Source organism: Vulpes vulpes, chromosome 14, assembly GCF_048418805.1.
Source record: "Vulpes vulpes isolate BD-2025 chromosome 14, VulVul3, whole genome shotgun sequence".
Taxonomy (NCBI): Eukaryota; Metazoa; Chordata; class Mammalia; order Carnivora; family Canidae; genus Vulpes; species Vulpes vulpes.
In genome coordinates this window covers 112,630,050-112,649,500 of record NC_132793.1, presented here as the reverse complement: position 1 = coordinate 112,649,500, position 19,451 = coordinate 112,630,050, and the positions used below count along the sequence as shown (strand labels likewise).

The 19,451-nt window shown below is 41.2% G+C and overlaps 1 protein-coding gene across 2 annotated transcripts in view; it reads left to right on the top strand.

Annotated features, from left to right (window-relative positions):
* CD38 (CD38 molecule) overlaps nucleotides 1-15,655 on the top strand; it is a 50,810-nt gene extending 35,155 nt beyond the window's left edge. For both annotated transcript variants that reach the window (XM_072737749.1, XM_025998542.2), the window contains 5 exons: nucleotides 3,868-3,953; nucleotides 6,830-6,903; nucleotides 8,414-8,506; nucleotides 8,851-8,937; nucleotides 12,413-15,655. In XM_072737749.1, coding sequence (XP_072593850.1) covers nucleotides 3,868-3,953; nucleotides 6,830-6,903; nucleotides 8,414-8,506; nucleotides 8,851-8,937; nucleotides 12,413-12,476 — 404 coding nt within the window. In that variant the 3' untranslated portion in view covers nucleotides 12,477-15,655. The remainder of the gene's footprint in view (nucleotides 1-3,867; nucleotides 3,954-6,829; nucleotides 6,904-8,413; nucleotides 8,507-8,850; nucleotides 8,938-12,412) is intronic.
* Nucleotides 15,656-19,451: the final 3,796 nt, after the last annotated feature.

The window sequence follows — 19,451 nt, the reverse complement described above, 5'->3', positions numbered from 1 at the left end:
GAATGAAACCTTCCATGCATGGCCCTATGTTCACATAAATACATATATTAAAAGGTACACATACTATTCTGCAACTTTGCTTTATTCATTAAGAATTAGTAAATAGAAATACAGCCATATTGGGGCACCTGGTTGGCCCCATTGTTTGAATGACCAACTCTTGGTTTTGGGTCAGGTCGAGATCTTAGGGTCATGATAGTAAGCCCCATATTAGGCTTCCTGCTCAGTGGGGAGCCTGCTTCTCCCTCTGCCTCTGCTTGCTGCTCCCCCTGCTTGTGCTTTCTTAAATAAAAAAAAATAATAATAATAAATAAATAAAATAAAATAAAATCTTAAAAAAAAAAGAGTCACATGCTCTACTAACTGAGACAGCCAGGAGCCCCTAAATTTTGTACCTGTTGCTATGCTTCCTGCTTTCCAGTTTGAATTTCCCATTTTGCAAGTCAGCTTTTCTTGATCATTCATTGAATTCTTTTAGGTTTTATATTTGTTTACCATGAAAACTTCTCTCTTTTGACTTTACTTTTCAATTTACCACCTCAATTCTTTCTTTGAATAAAATGGAGATATATAAAATAAAAAATCAAATTCTTATCTATTTATATTTTAGAGTTCTTTGTTTTTGCTCACTTTTCACTTGAAACCTGTATAGGTTATTTTATTGACTTCATTTTTTTGTTTTTGGCCTCAGTTTTTATTTATTTTAACCTTTTCTCCCTATTTTATTTACTGTATTTCCTGATATTTATATTTTAATTGTTACATATTCTGGTGTCCACATTATTTTATAACTTAGTTTTAAGTTGGTATTTGTTTTACTATGAATGTTTTAATTTTTTTAATTAAAATTTTTATTCTAAGTATGCTCCATGCCAAATGTGGACTTGACCTCCTAGCCTGGAGATTAAGGGTCACATGCTCTACTGACTGAGTCAGCGATGTGCCCCTGAAAGTTTCAATTTTTGATGTGACCTATTGATCTCTTTTTAAAAAACTTCTTATTCTTCCTTTTTAAATGTATTTAATTTAATTTCTCTTACTTTGTTGTAAAATTTCCCTCCTTCCTTTTTAGCTATGACCTTAAAATTTTATTAAATGGTCTGTTTATATAATGTCAGACAGCAAGAAATTTATGTTCTTGAAAACCTATGAATGGTAGCACCTTTGCAGCACCTCACAAAATGTATGTTCATTCCATCATAGTCAAGATTTTGGCTTCTGTCAGGAGATGATTCGAATACATCTTTGGACTGTGCAGTAATTATTTACATCTATGCATGGAAATATTTTTTATTTGTGTGATTTTGTTTTTAGCATTTAATTATTATAAAAACTCCCAGAATTACTTCCTCATCTTGGGAAGGGTTTCTGATGTAGAACTTTTTTCCCTGCCACTGGTAGTCAAGTGCATGTCTGTGGACTCTAAGTGTATAGTTTCCAGTGGCTGCTGTAAAAAAGTACCACAGACATTAGAAATTTATTTTCTCAAGTTCTAGAAGCTAGAAGTCTGAGGTCAAGGTGTCAGCTGGGCTGTACTCTCTCCAAATGCTCTAGGGGAGAATGTTTTGCCTCTTCTAGCTTCTGGTGTTTGCTCCAACTCTTGGTGCTCCTTGGCTTGTAGACACATCACTCCAAACCCTGCCTCTTCACATGGTTGTCTTCAGAGTATCCCTCACTTTTTGCATGTCTATCTTTGTGACCATACTTACTCTTCTGAAAAGGACACCACTCATATTGGGTTAGGACTCACTCACACTAATGACCTCATCTTCATTGCTTATATCAGCAAAGACCCTTTTTCCAAAATAAGGTCACATTCCCAGGTACCAAGGTTTAAGACTTTACCATATCTTTTGAAGGAACAAAATTCAACTCATAACAAGGAAGAAGTAGAAAGACAGTTGCTTCTCTAGGGTCAGCTGTACACATACCCACAGAGGAAATATGAGAAAGTTCTAGGGCTTCTTTTTATGCACCTGTCCTACCTGCTCAATTATACAGAAGTGAAGTATGATGTTCTCAGATTCTGCCTCAGAGTCACCAACATAATCTATTTACTTTTTCTTTAAGGTTTTATTTACTTATTCATGAGAGACACACAGAGAGAGGCAATGACACAGGCAGAGGGAGAAGCAGGCTACCTGTGGGGAGCTTGATGTGGGACTCGATCCCAGGACCCAGGATCACGACCTGAGCTGAAGGCAGACACTCAACCACTGAGCCACCCAGGTGTCCCCTGTTTACCTTTTCTAACCCTATTACCACTGCCTGAGTCCAGCACGTGAACACCCTGCTCTCTTGTGGGGGCTGTTGTAAGATTCTTACTGCTCCCTCCTTACCACTCTAGGTTAGCCTCCATCCGGCCACCACAGTGGGATTGCTTCTGTCTTTTACCTACAACCTAAATTTTGTCTCCAAGATAAAGTCTAAATTCCTTAACATGACTTGCTCTTTGCTTTTCCTATGCCCTTCTCATCCTTTTGGCTCAGGTGATACTGATCTAAACCTGTGGTGTCTTTGCTTGTGCCCTCTCTGCCTGGAGCACCTTTCCCTACTTTATCTATCTGTAGACTATTTATCCTGCAAAACCCAGTGGAACATCAGCCTTCCCGAAAGGTGCTGAATACCACCCCCCTCAACCCATGTTGATCATTCTCTAATTTATTTGATTGTACTAGATCATGTAGTTTTTGAAAGCAGGGCTTCTATCTGATTCATCTCTTTATCCCTAGGACCTAATACTCAATGTTTGTGTAGTCAAGTGCAATGGATAAAAAAAGAAAAAAAAAAGTAGGTACACATGCATACACACACACACATACATATATACACACACAATGGAATAAATCTGAGGGCATTGTGCAAAGTGAAATAAACCAGACAGAGAAGACAAGTACTACATGGTATCACTTATATGTGGAATCTTAAAAAAAAAAAAAAAAGTCAGACTCTTAGAAATTGAGAGAAAAGTGATTACCAGGGACTGAGAGGTGTGGGAATGAGAGAGAGGTTGGAAAAAGGGTACAAACTTTCAGTTATAAGATGAATAAATTCTGAGATTCTGGCATGGGGATTATAGTTGCTAGCGCTGTATTATATAATTGAAATTTGCTAAGGGAGTAGAACTCAAATGTTCTCTCATACACACAAAAAGATCAGTAGGGAAGGTGATAAATCTGTTAAATTAACTTCATGTGGGGGAATCTTTACATGATGTCTCTATATAAGCCTCACATTGTATACTTTAAATATGTCACAATTTTATTTGTTAGTTATATCTCAGAAGATAATCTAAAAAAATTTTGTGTATTAGACAGATATGTTTGGGAGAAGTACCACAGAAACGGTGCATTTGTGCCCTGCACCTGCTCCATCTCACCGGCTGGGGCGAGTGAGTGTAGTAGGACTCCGAGGCTCTCTGAGCCCGTGCATGTGGGGACTGAGGCAGGTCGGGGCGGAAAGCTGTCAACAAGAATTGACAGCTGAGAATTGGCAGGAAGCAGAGGAGTAGCTGGCAAGGGAGGCTCCTGAGGCCCTTAGTTTTATCTCTAGTTTTTCCTGGACAAGGAGATATTGTTGAGGGCTCGTCTCTGCCAGATGAACTTTTGCTGTAATTTTCCAGAACAATGACTCAAAGCTGGTCACTGTGTTCCTGTCAGGAATTTGGAGGGTAAGGTAAGGACTTGGAAGGGATTCAGGGGGCCTTTAGTTAAATTGGGTCGAGATGAGTCCATTTTCCATCCTCCATCCTGGCAGGGATGCTATTGGAATATGGCTCCACTGTGATCGAATAGCCCAGGAAAAACAGAGCTTAATTATACCCTTTCCTTTCTACTTTAATTATTTTCTGTAAACTATGCCTTTTAGAAATGAACTATCAATCTTGTCCACACTGGAGGGAAGACTGCAGCAATAACTCTGTTTCCGTATTCTGGAACACAGTGTCCAAAAGGGTGAGTACCAAAAGGGAAATTTTAGAATTTTGGAGACCAAAGAACTTAAGAGGTCATTCAGTCAATGGTTGGTTTTAATTCTTTTTGGATCACAGATCCATTTAGGAAAAAAAAAAATGTTTAGGATTCTTTATTGAGAATAATATACTTAAGCACATACCAGAAAATTTTCACATATAATTTTAGAGCATTCATGGAGGGTTGCTGGGCTCTAGTTGGCGAATCCCAGCTCTTACCCATGTTTTGGCTTTGGTTGCCAGGAACCTCCAGCTTGGTTTAATCCTCTTATCTAAGCATTGGCCTAACTTAGATTCCTGAAACAGTCTGAATAATCAACATTTGTAGACTGCTTACTGTGTGCCAGGTATAGGCATGTCTTTACATGGATTAAAAGCTTTCATCCTCACAAGAATCCTATCAATTGGGTACCATGTGTCTCATACCCATTTTATAGATGACAGAATGGAGGTGTAGGTAAATACACAGTCTACTAAACATACACAGTAAGCGGCAGATCTGGGAGTTTATCCCAAATTGACTCCAGTTCCAGAATTCCTGCTGGTAATTACTTACATCCCCCATCCCCCATTGCTCTCTATTTCTGACTTGACTCTAATCTGCCTTGGTGCACATTTATTTTCCTCATAAGTTGCTTCTTTGCAAATGGACTAAGCAAAAAAAGGGAAAGAAAGGAAAAAGAAAGAACTGGAGGAGAGAAAACCAGGGAGAAAGTAAAACGACACTATTTATAATTCTCCAGAATTGAGTCTAGCCATCCGAGGAGCCAGGGCAAGTGAAACTCACATTTTCTAAGTGCATATTCATGACAAGTCCCTGGCCAGGTCCCATACCCATGTCACCCCAGTTAGTTCTCACAGTACGTGCTGTGGGCAGGTGCAAAAACTCAAACGTTAAGTGACTCATCCAAGGTCAACGAGCTAATGAGTAGTGGTGCAGTCGGCTAAGTAACTCTTGGTTTCAGCTCAGGTCATGATCTCATGGGTCGTGAGATCGATTCCTAAGCTGGGTTTCCTGCTTGGCAGGGAATCTCCTTGAAGAATCTCTCCCTCTACCTCCAACCCCATTCTCTCTCTCTCTCTCTCTCTCTCTCAAATAAATAAGTCTTAAAAAAAAAAAAAAATCCTTGTCCCATGGGGTTACTGCCATGTTTAAACAAGATACCGCTACCCCATTAACTAACTCAGAATGCAGTCCTTTAACAAATATGTTGAGTAACAAATATGTTGAATACTAAGTGCTGTGTAATTATACAGAGGCACTGTATAATTTGTTGTTGTTTGCTTGCTTGCTTGCTGTTTCTGAGAAAGGCTCCTATTTATTTTCTCACTCTCCGATATGTTTTGGGGCAGTGTTATTGCAAACAACTTTTCTTCTATGTGACACATTTCATCTGTGTCAGTCAACAACTTGAAGCTAGGAGCCCAGTGGTGAAGGTGATCAAAAATGCGCTTTACCATTGTGAGCTACCCTGGGGCTGCAGCTTTATTTTGGCTAAATGCTCACAGATGTACCGAGACAACCTTGTTTTATCAGGGGAGGTCCTTTTCCTGACAAGAGAGGCAGAGCTGCTTGGGGTTTGAATCCCCATTTCACCCTCCTTGCTTCCAAGTGGTGTGACTTAGATGTCAGACTCAGCACTTGGCCCTCTGGAAGCACTCTGTTGACTTAGCACTTGTTATTGGTAGTAATCGGGCCTCTGTCCTCTGTTCATCACCCCCAGCAGAAAGAGAGAAGCTGCACTAGAGTCTTATAATTCGGTTTCAAATTGTTCAGTGGGAATAAAGGCCAGATTCCTTGGCCAAGCATTCATAGCCCTCTTTGAACTTGTTTTCTTACCCAACTTCTGTATCCACTGAGGTTTTCACCAAAAAGACTGTTTTCTCAAACCTCTAGGCCTTTCTGTTTGCACCTGCCTCAGCCTTTCCTGGGTGAGATCCTATATGTCCAGCAGGACCTCGCTTTTGTTGCCCTCTGCCATGTTTTTTCTATTTCTTTCCTAGTCTCCATCACTGATGATTATTCTTGTTCCCCTCCTTCCTCCTTCCCTCTTTTCCCTCTGCCCTCTTTGTGCCATGCACCGGCTCCAGGGCTCCAGGGCTGTGGTGACAGATGGGACAACCATGATCCCAGCCCTCAAAGAGCACTCAGTGGTGACGACTAAACCCACAATGAGCTCATCTTTAGAATACTATGTAGAAGTGAGCCTGAGCTGCTCCCAGGGATCTGGGTGGGGCCTTTTGGTGGGACTTGTAGATTGCTTTGCTTTGTTCATTTTGTTTTTCCCAGCGCCTAGAAAAGATTGCAGCTGAATGTTCGTTGCATGAAGAAATAAAACTCCTTGCTCAGTAATTCATTTGTTCATTCATTCATTCATTCATTCATTCATTCCCTGTTTCCCTTTGTTGCCTGTGCAGGCCTTCTCTCAGTTTCTCCTTTCTTCCTGTCCCCTTTTCCCTTAGCCTTGTAGTGTCCACCCTGCTCCCGCTGAATGACATGTGCAGTGTCTATACTGCATGGCACTAAGAAAGTACTTTGATCTTCCTCCTCCAGCAATGTTTCTCCTACTCCTTGAACTTCCAGCTCCTGAATCATCAATTTAGCAACCCTGTGAACAATGATGTTGACCTTCATTGTTCAAACACAGATTGGAACAACCACTTTCGGAATTCTCATATGAAGCATAATCCTGCCAGTGGTTTAGGATGCAAATTACATACACCTGGCATTCTGGAGCAAGAACCATACAGCCCTCCTTAACAGGCTGACGCTAAGAGTTGTTTTGGAAGGAGCTGCTGGGGTATGGAAATTAAATTTGCATGCTGAGGAATGGTGGGCTTTTTTTTTTTTCTTTTAAGTTTGCAGAAGATGCCTGTGGTGTGGTCCATGTGGTGCTCAATGGGTCCATCAGTAACACCTTTGATGAGAAAAGGTACTCTTTTCTTTACATCCTATTTACAAGTGTTAGTACAGCCTCCTCCTAAATATTTCACCCCTTGGAGAATATGCTTTTTCATGGTTAAGTCAGTACTGAACATTTGGCCTAAAAAGGTAAAATGTTTGTTGTCTGTGGATAGATTTGTCTAAGTCAATGCTTTTGTCTGATGTCTCCTTTGTGTAAAATCCTCTAAATGGCCCAATGGCCCTTGTACTGTGTCTGGGTCCTCCTCTTAGCTTTTTAAGGCCCGGTATAATTTTCTGAGTTCTCCAAACTTCTACCTTTGTTCATGCTGTTCCCCTTCCCGGGCTCCCCTCCCACTCCCATCTGTTTAATCCTTACCATCTGAAGATCTGGCCTGATTCCTCTGTTCCTCGTGAAGAGTGTGCATCCCAGTTGAGCAGTGAAATCACTACTGTGCTGGGCTCTTGGCTTTCACTATCTCTTTCTGGGTGTTGCCCATAATTTATTGTAGTGGTTAAAAGCAGGGGCTCCTGTCATTACTTATTACCTGTGTGACCATAGGCTGGGCACCTAACCTCTGGGAGCCCTGTAGTATATACCAGAAGAAGTGGTGGTGGTAGTTTGAAGACCATGCATGACAGTGGTCTTCAATAATGAATGAGATAATGTATGGCAAGTGCTGAGCTCTGTGCCTCTCAACAGAGAGAGGGCTCAGTGACTATCAGTTGTTAATCTACATTGAAATCCACAGCGCAGCACGTGGCCAACACCAATGCCCTCCTTCTCTGACCTCTGTCTCTATTTACAGTTTTTACCACATTGGATACTTTTCTAGCCTTTGTTCTCTAGTCTTTTCCTGGATCAGGCTAGACTGAGAAGAGAGGCAGATACCAATGTGCTCCAAGCACTCTGGATACCCCATATTAATTTTCCTTTTCTTCTGTTTTAGTATCTAATTCTGCAAGGAAGCATTTGTCCTTTTTGTCTTCTTCTGACCTCAAGCTTGCTGGCTTTTGGGTGAAAGTGTCAACATTCCATGATTTTACAATCTGATATTCGGCATCAAAGTACTTGCAATTGGAATGGCAGCTGTCAGAGACCAATGGGGAAGAGTCTAGGGCTGGAGTCAGAGCAGGGCATCAGGGGCTCTCGGGGCAGTGCATCTCAAACCTCACTGAGTGTGGGTCATCTGGGGATGGTTCAGCTGCAGATTCTGGTTCAGCAGGTGCTGTGGGCTTAGATTTTGCAGGTCCAGCTAGCTCCCAGGCGATGCTCATTCTGTTGGTGCAAGGCTCCCTCTTTGAACCAGAAGTATTTAAAGAATCATCATCAAAGTACCGATTAAGAATCTTATTTTGAGAATCTTATTCCATAAGGGTCACACTGAATGAGATGGGCTGTTTCTAGTGTAAACCACTGGTCCATCCCAAAGGGCAGGTTCTAACCAGTGGTTCCCTGACAGCTGGCTCTTGACAAGGCCTGTAGATGGCTGAACAATTCAGTTTAGGGTTAACAATGTTCTCTGCTTCTTCTATTGTAGCACTTTTGGACGTGTGGAAGTCTTTAATTTGCATCCAGAGAAGGTTCATACACTAAAGGCCTGGGTGATGAATAACATCGAAAGTGTCCCCAGGTATATGCTCCTACTTTGTGCGTATATATCCTCGGGGTTATTTGTGGAATTTTTTCATGGAAGAAGCCACAGTCACAAGAATGCATTGAGAACAGTGACTCAGAAAATGATTAGGGCCTCCCTGGACATTCAGTCCATCCCAACAACCTCTCAATTTCATAACCACAGTAAGTATCTAGGTAGTCCATACCTTCAGCTCCCCAGCTGCCCTGTGAGCACTTAAAAATAACTTCTGCTCCACTTTATCCCAGGGCCTGGCCCAGGGCTTGCTACCTAGAAGACCCTGAGATCAGGAAATGTTTGTGAGAACCTTATCACTTGGCTATTTTTTCTTTCTTTCCCAGTGACTCATGCTCAAGTTCCTCCGTGAATAATCTGAAACAGATTCTCAAGACAAGGAATATTACATTTGTCTGCCAGAATAACTACAGGTAATTGGTTTCTTGGAAAAGATATGGCTCTCTGGCCATCTATAGGTATTTTTCCTCTCCTTGGCCTCGGCTGAGCCAGGAGGGTTGTGGGAATCCCTCTTGGGTCCTGACGGTGATATCAGATAGTGAACATTCTTCCTCCTGGCCCAGCCTATAAGCTATTTCCGGCCCATTGCCTTCACTGGCCACCTTTCCCCCGTCTTCCTCTTCCTTTCTTCTCCACATGCCCCAATCATTGATTTTGCTCTGAACTGACTCAGCTTTTGAGAATGTATTTCCTGGTTTCCTACTTAAGAGGCCTGACCTGGGGCTTGCAAACCTGCTGGCTTTCAGAGGAGCAGAAGCACGTTTTGTCAAATGCAAAGGATTTGTAAAATCCTTGTAACATGGCAATATCTTGCATGTGAAGTTTCTTTAGTTGGGTCTCAGTATAGATGCCTAACACTTGAGATGTTGCCATATAGATATCTACCAAACTTTATCTTTTATAAATTAGAAAATGTAAAATCTTAATTTTTTTTTTTACCAGTAATACATGTTTACCAGAGGAAACATTTAAAATTACAGATAGTATATATTTTTAAAGTCATCTGCAACTGTTATCCAAACTGGGACCCTGACTCATTTTTAAGCAGTTGCAGCAGGGACTCCTTGCTAGAAGCATCTTTGGAGATTTGCTCATAAGTGATTGCTTAGAATAAGATTGATGCAGAGAAAAATGTTCTCAAGGAATGCAGAGGCTGGAAATCGAGAATCCTTTTCCTGTATCCTTCTGTCACCACCTTCTCCCACCGACCCTATTCGAAAGGCAGAAGGACAGATTCCAGGAATATTTACTGAGGGCTTTTGTCTCAAAATGACCTGAATTCCCCCTCAGTCAGTTGGCTCCTCTCTGGAAACTGCCAGAAAATAACACAAGCTTTCTACTGCAGTTAGATGGGAAAACAACCAGAACAAAGGAGCAAGGTCAATTCTAAATGAAGCATTGCAGACATCTGACCCGTTTAAGTTATTCAAAGATATCTCGTGTTGGGAAACTAGAACACTAAAAACCTAGGGGAGGATTGGGAAATCTACATGGGTCTAACCCTCAACAACCCCCCCCCACCTTAATTCTCATTTTAATCATTCCCCTTTCTTGCATTAATGGCCACCAGTCAGCCTCATGCATGCTGACTGCAGGCTCCAGGTGAGCTCACTCGTTCTCCCCTGGGAGGAATGTAAAAGCATACGTTCTATCTGGACTTGTACAGTGGCCCACATGGAAGGAAGTGATTTGTAAGCCAACACCTGTCATTCCGAGCATCATCTCAAGTGTCCTTAAACTTGAGGATCCTATTTGAAATCACTAGTCCTTTCTCTAACCATAAGGTTGTGATATATTCAGCATGATTCTTTAAATTACTGATTCCTCAGGGCATCTTGTTGGATCTTAAGATTTCTGTGACTTTGCAAGAAGGCTGCTTGTCCCCGGGGGAGCCTAAAGTGTGTGTCATGGGTATCGATGTAGACTGAAGTTGAAATCACTCCATGGCAAGCATACCTTCCCATTTAGCAAACTTTTGTCTAGTTGTTTTGGTATGATTGATTGGCAAACAGGAGTATAAATACACTTATGTAGATTAGACCTCCTACTGATTCTGCTGTTATCCCCATGTGAATCCCACCCAGAGACAAAGGCTATTAACATTTAGTTATATATCCTTCAAGTCCTTTTCCTTTTTCCCATACACACACTCACACTTCTGGTGAAATATATACAGAATTTCTTCACATATGTTCTCACAAGCGGAATGAATAGAGAGTAACAATACTTTTTTGGATGACCTTAAAAATGTCAACATGTTTTTTCTGGTTAGTGCTCCTTGTAGCACATTTTTAAAAAACCTAAAGGGTGGGGATCCCTGGGTGGCTCAGCGGTTTAGTGCCTGCCTTTGGCCCAGGGCGCGATTCTGGACACCCAAGATCGAGTCCCACGTCGGGCTCCCGGCATGGAGCCTGCTTCTCCCTCTGCTTGTGTCTCTGCCTCTCTCTCTCTCTCTCTATGTCTATGATGAATAAATAAAATCTTTAAAAAACGCCCAAAAACTAAAGGGTGTATTTCTTCCCCTATGTTACTTCAAAATATACTACTTTATCCAACATGTTATCCAACATATCCAAAGTATGTCCATTTTATTGGAACATTGGATATGAATATTTTTATATATCTGTGGTGAGAGATAATCCTTTTTTTAACATTTTATTTATTTATTCATGAGAGACACAAACACACACACACACAGAGAGACAGGCAGAGACACAGGCAGAGGGAGAAGCAGGCTCCATGCAGGGAGGCTGACATGGGACTCGATTCCGGGTCTCCAGGATCACACCCTAGGCGGAAGGCGGTGCTAAACCGTTGAGCCACCCAGGCTGCCCAAGAGATCATCTTAACAGCGTAATTGCTGCTGCTTTTCCAAAATTGAACTCCCCTAATTAGAAACTAATTAAAGAATATATTCCTGTTCTCTTCATTTAATATAAAGCAAAGATAGCTTCAAAATTTCTGATTGGCTTTGAAGGATTTTTTTCCATAGCAGGATCTCCTTAAACAAAGGATACTTTTCCCCCTGGAAGATATTCATGTAGGTGATCCCAGGCCACCATATTAACAGGGATGGAGTCACTCTACACTTAGAGCCACTGTGCCCAGCTGGTCATGATTGTTGGTTTCGACAAGCCTAAGATGGGCCATCCCAGAAGCCCAGCCCTGTTAGCTGCTTCTAAGGATCTCTCTCTTTCTGGACTCACATTTAACAAAATCAGATTCAGCTACAGTTTAATGAACCACATTCCTCACTATCCACACTTCTCCAGAGGCCAGCCACTCCCACTGGATCCTGTTGCCTTCTTATGTCATTTTTATAAAAGTGAGAGTTACTCACTGGCTAGATTCTTATCTAGGATTTGTCCTGCGCAAAGGACATGTGTGGTCTTCCTGCTGATGACTGCCCACCTTCCCCCGGAGAGTCTCTACCCTCTCTTTTGCCCCTGACCCTGTGGCTCAACCCTCTTTCAGGAAGCTTCTGAAAAGGATAAAGCAAATCACCAAAAAAAAAAAATATGGAGGTCCCTCATCTCAGGCTACTGCCTCTGCTACGTCTTGATCATTAGCTGACATTCATAGCAAGTGTGACATGTTAGAACCAGATATTTGTTTTCATTTTCACGCATTATCATCAAACATCCCTTCTCAGTATTTATTTCTATGATTTTACAAGTGAAATGAAACCAAATTAGGCCATACTTCAAGTTGTTCATTCCTAGACTTGACCTTTCTCTGTGTTGTCACTGCAGGAGAGGAAGCTGTGTGGATGCTGAGTGGTCCGTGCATACTTTTTGTTGCTAATGAAGGACTCCTTGCACTAGGGAATTGAACCATAGATGTACTGCACTGCTGATTGATTTACCTCTTTTTTCTTTCTTGTCATAGGCCTGTCAGGCTTATTCAGTGTGTGAAAAATCCTGAGCACTCATCTTGCAGATATAACTTATGAGCCAATCAGCGTGGTCGTTTTGGATCTCTGAGCCTTGTATACATCAGCATGCATGACTCAGGAGACACGCTGCTGGGAAGCTGAGGACTTGGGGGGCATCTCCTGTCATCCTGCCAACACTAGAGCTGGAAGTATTTCCCCCAAAGTTTTAAAATAACTTATATTATTGACATAGTTTTTATTTTGATTTCCTAATACTCATGAAAAAATTATGGTATAAAATTAGAATGAAAATTTTATATTAAGTTATTTCATTTTCATTTTCATAGGTGCTTTTATGTTGTTTATATGTTGGTAGCATCCTTTCTGTGGAGAATGACCATACCAAACCTCTCTTATTGGTGTAGATTATTAAGAGAAACGTTTTAAAGAAATTTTACATTTCTGAATGAGTGACCTTGTCTCAAGATATATTTTTGTACCCTTTCTACAAATAGTTAAAATATAAATGCCATGGTTATGGGTCATGTTGGGAAAAGAATTCTGTAGGATATAAACTACCATGTACTTTACCTCCCCCTCTTCCAATAGTCCTATGAGGTTGGTACTGTTATCTCCTGTTTGTTAGATGAGAAATGGAAGTTCAGAGAGGATATGTAATTTGCCTAAAGTCATTTATTGAGTTCAAGGTAGAGGCTGGATTTCAACTCAGCTCTATCTGACTCCAAAGTATATGTGCTCTCTTTCTAGGCCTGTAATACCAGCTGACATGCTTTATGTTCTCTTGCAATAAATGCATGTTGGATTATATTAAATATAATAGAATCTGAACTGTGGTTTTTCTGGGTGGCTTCAAAAACATACTTTTTTTTCTTTTTCCTCCTCCTTCTCCTCATGCTCAATGTCTTACATATATAATAGGCAGTTAAAATATATATTTGTTCCTGATATTGGAAATTTGTTTTTCCCTTTTTTTCTTGAGTAGTCTTGCTTGGGGATTTATCACTTTTATTACTCTTTCAAAGAACTGAACTTTAGCTTTGTTTTCTCTTTCTATTTAATTGGTTTTTCACTCTTCTCTTTATTATTAGGGATATAAAAATTCCTTCTAATTTCCATAAGTTTCTTTATTCGCCTTCTGAAGATGGAAGCTTAGATCATTGACTTTTCAGCACACTTTCTTTTCTTATATATCACTTAGTACTATAAATTTTCCTCTTGAGTGCTGCTTCAGCTGCAGATCTTAAGTTTGGTTTGTCTCTTTTTGTTATCATTCAGTTAAAAACATTTTCTAATTTAATTGTTATTTAAAAATGTGTTGCCTGATTTTCAAATATCTGGAGATTTTAGAGTCAGATGTTTTGGGTTCATATTTTGGCATTGCTCTGTTATCTTGAATGAAATACTCTTTGTACTTTGGCTTCCTTGCTACTCAAATAAGGATTATCATTTACCACCCTGAAGGTGTGTTGAGACTAAAAGATGACAACAATTAATGGTGCAGCATGGTGCCTCATAGGTAAGCAAGCATTCCACCAAGGTTAGCCCCTTTCTGCTGGTCCCAGGGTGGGTTCCATCAGGAGCCATGACAGCTACAGCCACTGTGGGTAGTCCACAGATTCTTCACTGGCCCCAGTGTCCACACAGGCACATCCTCACAGGCTTTACATCCTCACAGCCCCCACAGTTTGGGCTGGACATGACCAGTTCTGATGAAGACTCAGGCTTGTCCCAGAGTTCAATGAACTTCATCTGCAAATGTCTTCAGTAATAGTTCCCTACAAACCCCATGGGTGACCTGGCTGTTTTCCTGTCCGGACCCTTTCTGCCTTGCTGTTGGGCTTACTTGCTGATTTCTGAACTCTCTAACGTATCTTCCTTCTTCACCAGGATATCCCTTGAAGTGTCAGAAAAATTTTGTTCTTTACATCCCCTTCCACAGATAAAACAGAGTAGCAGTCAGTTTCCAAGAGGCTTTCCCCCAAGAAGACTCATGTGAGTGTTCAAGTTCAAAGCTGGTAGACACTAAGAGGATACTGGTCCCACGGTTTTCACACTGTGTACCAAGTACCCCAGGGAGCTCTGGGAGTGTCAGGGGGCTGAGGCACTCTTTCCTTGTATTCCATTTCTGTATCTTCATTCCCATGATGACTTCTGTCTCTCTGGAGTTCCAACTTTGGGTATCTTTGCATGACCGTGACCATGACCATGCAGCCATCTCTAGCCCTAAGGACTTTCTGGCCTCTGTATATAAATACATCCTTCATATCCCTCTTCTTATAAGTGACATCCTCACTGAATTACTGACTTCTCATAACCTCATACTTTACTCATCAGCCTGCTACTCCCTGTCTCCCCACTCCATTCCTGTTTGCTCTAGAATATGCCCTTACTACCCCAACTGGAAGTCACCATCATACTTAACTCAAAGGCTGTGATCCAGGACCTAAGTTCCCCTATCTCACTTCCAAAGACTCACTATTTTCCTTCTGTAGCAGTTCTTAACCTTACAATATCCAAGATATTCAAATACGGTTCTGAAATTTTAGGTTGAATACTTGAAAGAACACATAGTTCTTGTTGGAAACAAGCTGATCCCATATCTGCACAAATTCCTGATAGGAACAGCATTGATTTACTTCCTGGTATCCCATTTCTCCTTAAAATAATTCCTAAGACTGTGATTTGAGTTTCTCAGGTAGAATGCATACTGCACAGAAGGTTTTTGTTGTTGTTGTTGTTTAGACAAGAATAAATATTACGCATGGCAAATTAAAACCATACGGAGTAAAATGTTAAACCTAGAATATACTATAACTTTGAAAGGCATTATGTGAATGCTTAACCTAGGGGTTTTTCCCACAGTTTTTAAAAAATAATGAAGCAGTTAATTAATTTATACTACTAAGAGTTGTCATTTTTAACATATATGTTTTTAAACAATTCATCAGGAACTCAGTACCTTGGTGTGCTGCCCCCAGAGGCAGTGGTTTGCTGGCTTTCAGCTCATACAAAACACAGAAGACTTTGAACTGGTCCTTGAGAGGGCATTAATCCTTGACCACATAGGTGCACAGTGCCATTTGCCTTCTGATCGAAGCACGAGCAGTTCAAAGTAGTAAAAACCATGGAATTAATGCACAGTGACCCATTGGCCAAGTTCATGGCTTCTGTGAATCTCAGGTTCCAAATATACTTAGGCATGAATAAATTGCAAAACAATAAAAGAATAATAAAGACTTTGTGGAATCATTTTTTTAAGAACAGTTATCTCTGCAGATACCAGATGATCTCATGTATATGTGGAATCTAAAAAAAGTCAGACTCTTAGTAACATAGAGTAGAATGGTGATTGCCAGGGGCTGGAGAGGGTGGGGAACAGGGAGACAAACCTGGTCGGAGGTTCACACTTTTATTTATAGGAGGAATATATTTTGAATACCTAATGTGCAGCATGGTGACATAGTTACTAAGTCTGTACTGTGTACTTGAAATTTGCTAAGAGAGTAGATCTTGGGGATCCCTGGGTGGCGCAGCGGTTTGGCGCCTGCCTTTGGCCCAGGGCGCGATCCTGGAGACCCAGGATCGAGTCCCACGTCAGGCTCCCGGTGCATGGAGCCTGCTTCTCCCTCTGTCTGTGTCTCTGCCTCTCTCTCTCTCTCTCTCTGTGACTATCATAAATAAATAAAAACTTTAAAAAAAAATTAAAAAAAAAAAAAGAGAGTAGATCTTGAGTGTTCATGTCACACACACACATGACTGTGAGGTGATGGGTAAGTTAATTAGCTTAATTGTGGTAATTGTTTCACAGTGTATGTGTATATAAAAACATCACATGTGTACCTTAAATACAATTTTTTTTTGTCAATCATACCTCAATAAAGCTGGAAAAAAAATCCACAGTCACTTCTGGGCTTGAAGAGAGAATCAAATGAGCTGGTGATGCACTGCCAAAGGCCACAGGTCCTCTCATGCACCCCATCCCAAGACCAGGGGAGTTGGGCACCTGGAAACGAGGTCGTCCTGAGTGTGTCTTATGGGTGAGGGAGGTGGGAATAGATGCCCAAAAGAGTCTGAACTCACAGTCTGTTGAAAAGCCAAAAGTCTTCATTCACTCCTCTTTATTTTCTGAGACATCAAGGAAAGAATAGTGCTGTTTGCTTTTCAGCAAGAATCTGAGCTTTGAGAAATACTTTTGTTCTCCATGAAGATAACTCACCTTGGGACCTCCATGTGATGTGATGACATAGTGATGACATAGTGCAACGTGTGATTCTTAATAAGGAACCTAAATCTGAAACAACATTTAAAGGCTTGATGCACAAATGTAGACCTGCAAAGAAGAGAAAACTCACATGTAATGCACCAAGCACTTCACATTTTATATCAGTCAGTGATCTCAGCCACAACAACAGAATGCAACTCTGGCTGGAAATAAATTTCTAGACATTATCAACAGCTTATAGATTCTCCAGGAGGGAAAAAAAAAAAAAAAACAGTTTGAAGCCTCTTAGCTAAGAACAACACCCAAAATTACTCCACAGACTGGTCAGGTAGAGAAGTTGTTCTCGCCCTGAGGACACCAGGCTGTTGCTTTGTCACTGCCAGGTGCAGCCACTATTGTGTCTGGGAATAGAAGTACAGTAGTCTCCCAACACTTCTCTGTGAAGGATACATTCTAAGACCCCCAGTGGATGCCTGAAACTGTGGATAATTCTGAGCCCTATGTATGCTATGTTTTTTCATATATACCTATGGTAACATTTATAAATTAAGTGCTGTAAGAGATTAACAACAATAATTATGAATAAAATAGAATAATTATAACTACACTGTAATGAAAGTTATGTGAATACTGTCTCTATCTCAAAATATCTTATTGTATTGTTCTCATCCCTCTTGTAATGATGTGAGATGACAAAATGCCTGTGTGATGAGATGAAGTGAAGTGAATGACACAGGCATTTTAACCTAGTGTGAGACTATTAGTGACCTACTGACAATAGGTAGAAAGAGGATCATCTGCTTCTGGACTGTGGTTGGCCATGGGTGACTGAAACTATGGGTGGGGGTGAGGGGATTGCTGTAACCAAAGCATGTGGTGGATGGCTTATGGTGGATGGCATGTCAAATGTGCACCTGCCTCCCTGGCTCACTAGCCTCAGATTCATAGCTGTACAGATCCATGATGTATGGGCCTGATACACATAAAATGCTTAGAACAGAGCTCAGTTTCTCTGCCTAGAAAATGAGGTAACAAAAGTACCTACTTTTTCGGGTTGTTTTGAGCATTAAACAAGATGATAGATGTACAATTCTCAGAATAGCGCTTAACACAAAGTAAGAGCTCTATTAGGTTTTTTTAATTAAAAAAAAAAGTTAGAACTGTTTTTATTCTGGAGGAAATGCCTTGACAAGACTACTTGGTTTAGAGGCTGAGACCCCGGGGGTAATAGACAAGAGGGCAGGGAATGGCTCTCTTGCCAACCACCAGGGTTGTCCCATCCCAAGCTGGATGTTGACAAACAATATTAATGGACACCCCCTACCTCCCCACTGCTCTAATTCTAATTTATAATTTTCATTTCTCAAGCTGACCAGGAGTTCAACAGCCTCCCCTGGTGTTGCCACCCCAACCTCTGCTCTCGGTGATAGGAAAGTTGTGCAGCTCTCCTTGGTAGTTGAAATCAGAAGGGAAAAGGTGCTGGAAGTAGACATTGTCTCCTGTGTAATAAACAAACAGAAAGAACACTCAAAAAGGATAAGACTGAGAAGAAATGGGGTAGCCAACCCAAGCCTTCACTTGGAACTGAATAAATCCCACTTTGTGAATGACCCAATAATCAGTCCAGTTTTCTCAGAGTTGCCTTCCAGGAATTTCCCTGAATGGGTATAATAATAAGATCCACATTGGCTGTCGGAGGGAGAAAAGCCCTTTTGGGAGCCACTAAGTCTCAGATTAATCTTTGTTGCTCAGAATCTTCTGACTTTGTCTGGCTCATGGCCATGGAAGTTGGTAGGTTCTCTGGGCGCAGCTTGGTTGGACCAGTGAAGTGGGAAAAAGAAAGCTCTGTTCTGTGGTGTCAGGTGTCCTTTCTGCTGTCAGCTTTCTCGAAGATGGGATGAATCATTGAGTCTGTGCTGTCAAATGGGTGATTGTAAAGATGCGTTACTTTTTCAGTGTCACCCATGACCATTACCGTGTCAAATACTTTCACAACAATAGTAACAAAGTAGACATTTCTGCAGTAACTTAATACAGAATGATGACAGAGTTATGGAACATTTGGGCCACAGAGCAGTGATTTCACTCATTCACTTGACAAGTGAAGAGACAGTTCTTCTTTTATGGTCATGGAGGGTGGATATTGAGTTGTAGGCAGTAACCTAAGAGTCAAGGTTGTTCTCCCTGTATGTGTCTCCCTTTCCTCTCACAAAGCATAAGAATGGTAGAGATTGCTGACTGTTGCCTAGCATCCATTATTTCCTCCTCTTCTTAAATAGTAGTCCCGTACTCCCATTAGTAACTGGGAACATGGTTTCCCGACCACAGAATACATTCCCAGCTCAGTGTCTGGGTCTGACTCCTGAGATGTAAACAGACATGATTAATGCAATTGCTTGGTTGTCTTAGAGACAAAGCCACCTGCCCCAGATTTTCCACTACCCTCCCCTTCCCTTTGCTGAAAAGACACTGAAACTCTAGTAGCAGCCTTAGACCTACAGATGGAAGCCACTGGCAGAGGACAGCAAATCCCTTCCCCCATTCCCATCCATGTTCACCCTGAATCTTATTCCAGGATGCAAGATTCAATCTGCTTTATGATCAGCCCTGTGCATGTCATAGAAACTCAGAAAGTATTTGCTCCTGTCTCCATGATACCCTGCCTAATTCTTGACTCTTTGATTCTTTCCTTCTTCCAGACTTGGCTTTGCTGGCTGCTTCAGTCTCACTATTAAATAATTGATTTATTGTGTATTCATTCAGCCACCGCTATTAGCCTATTGTTTTCTTGGTACCAGATGCTAGTAACA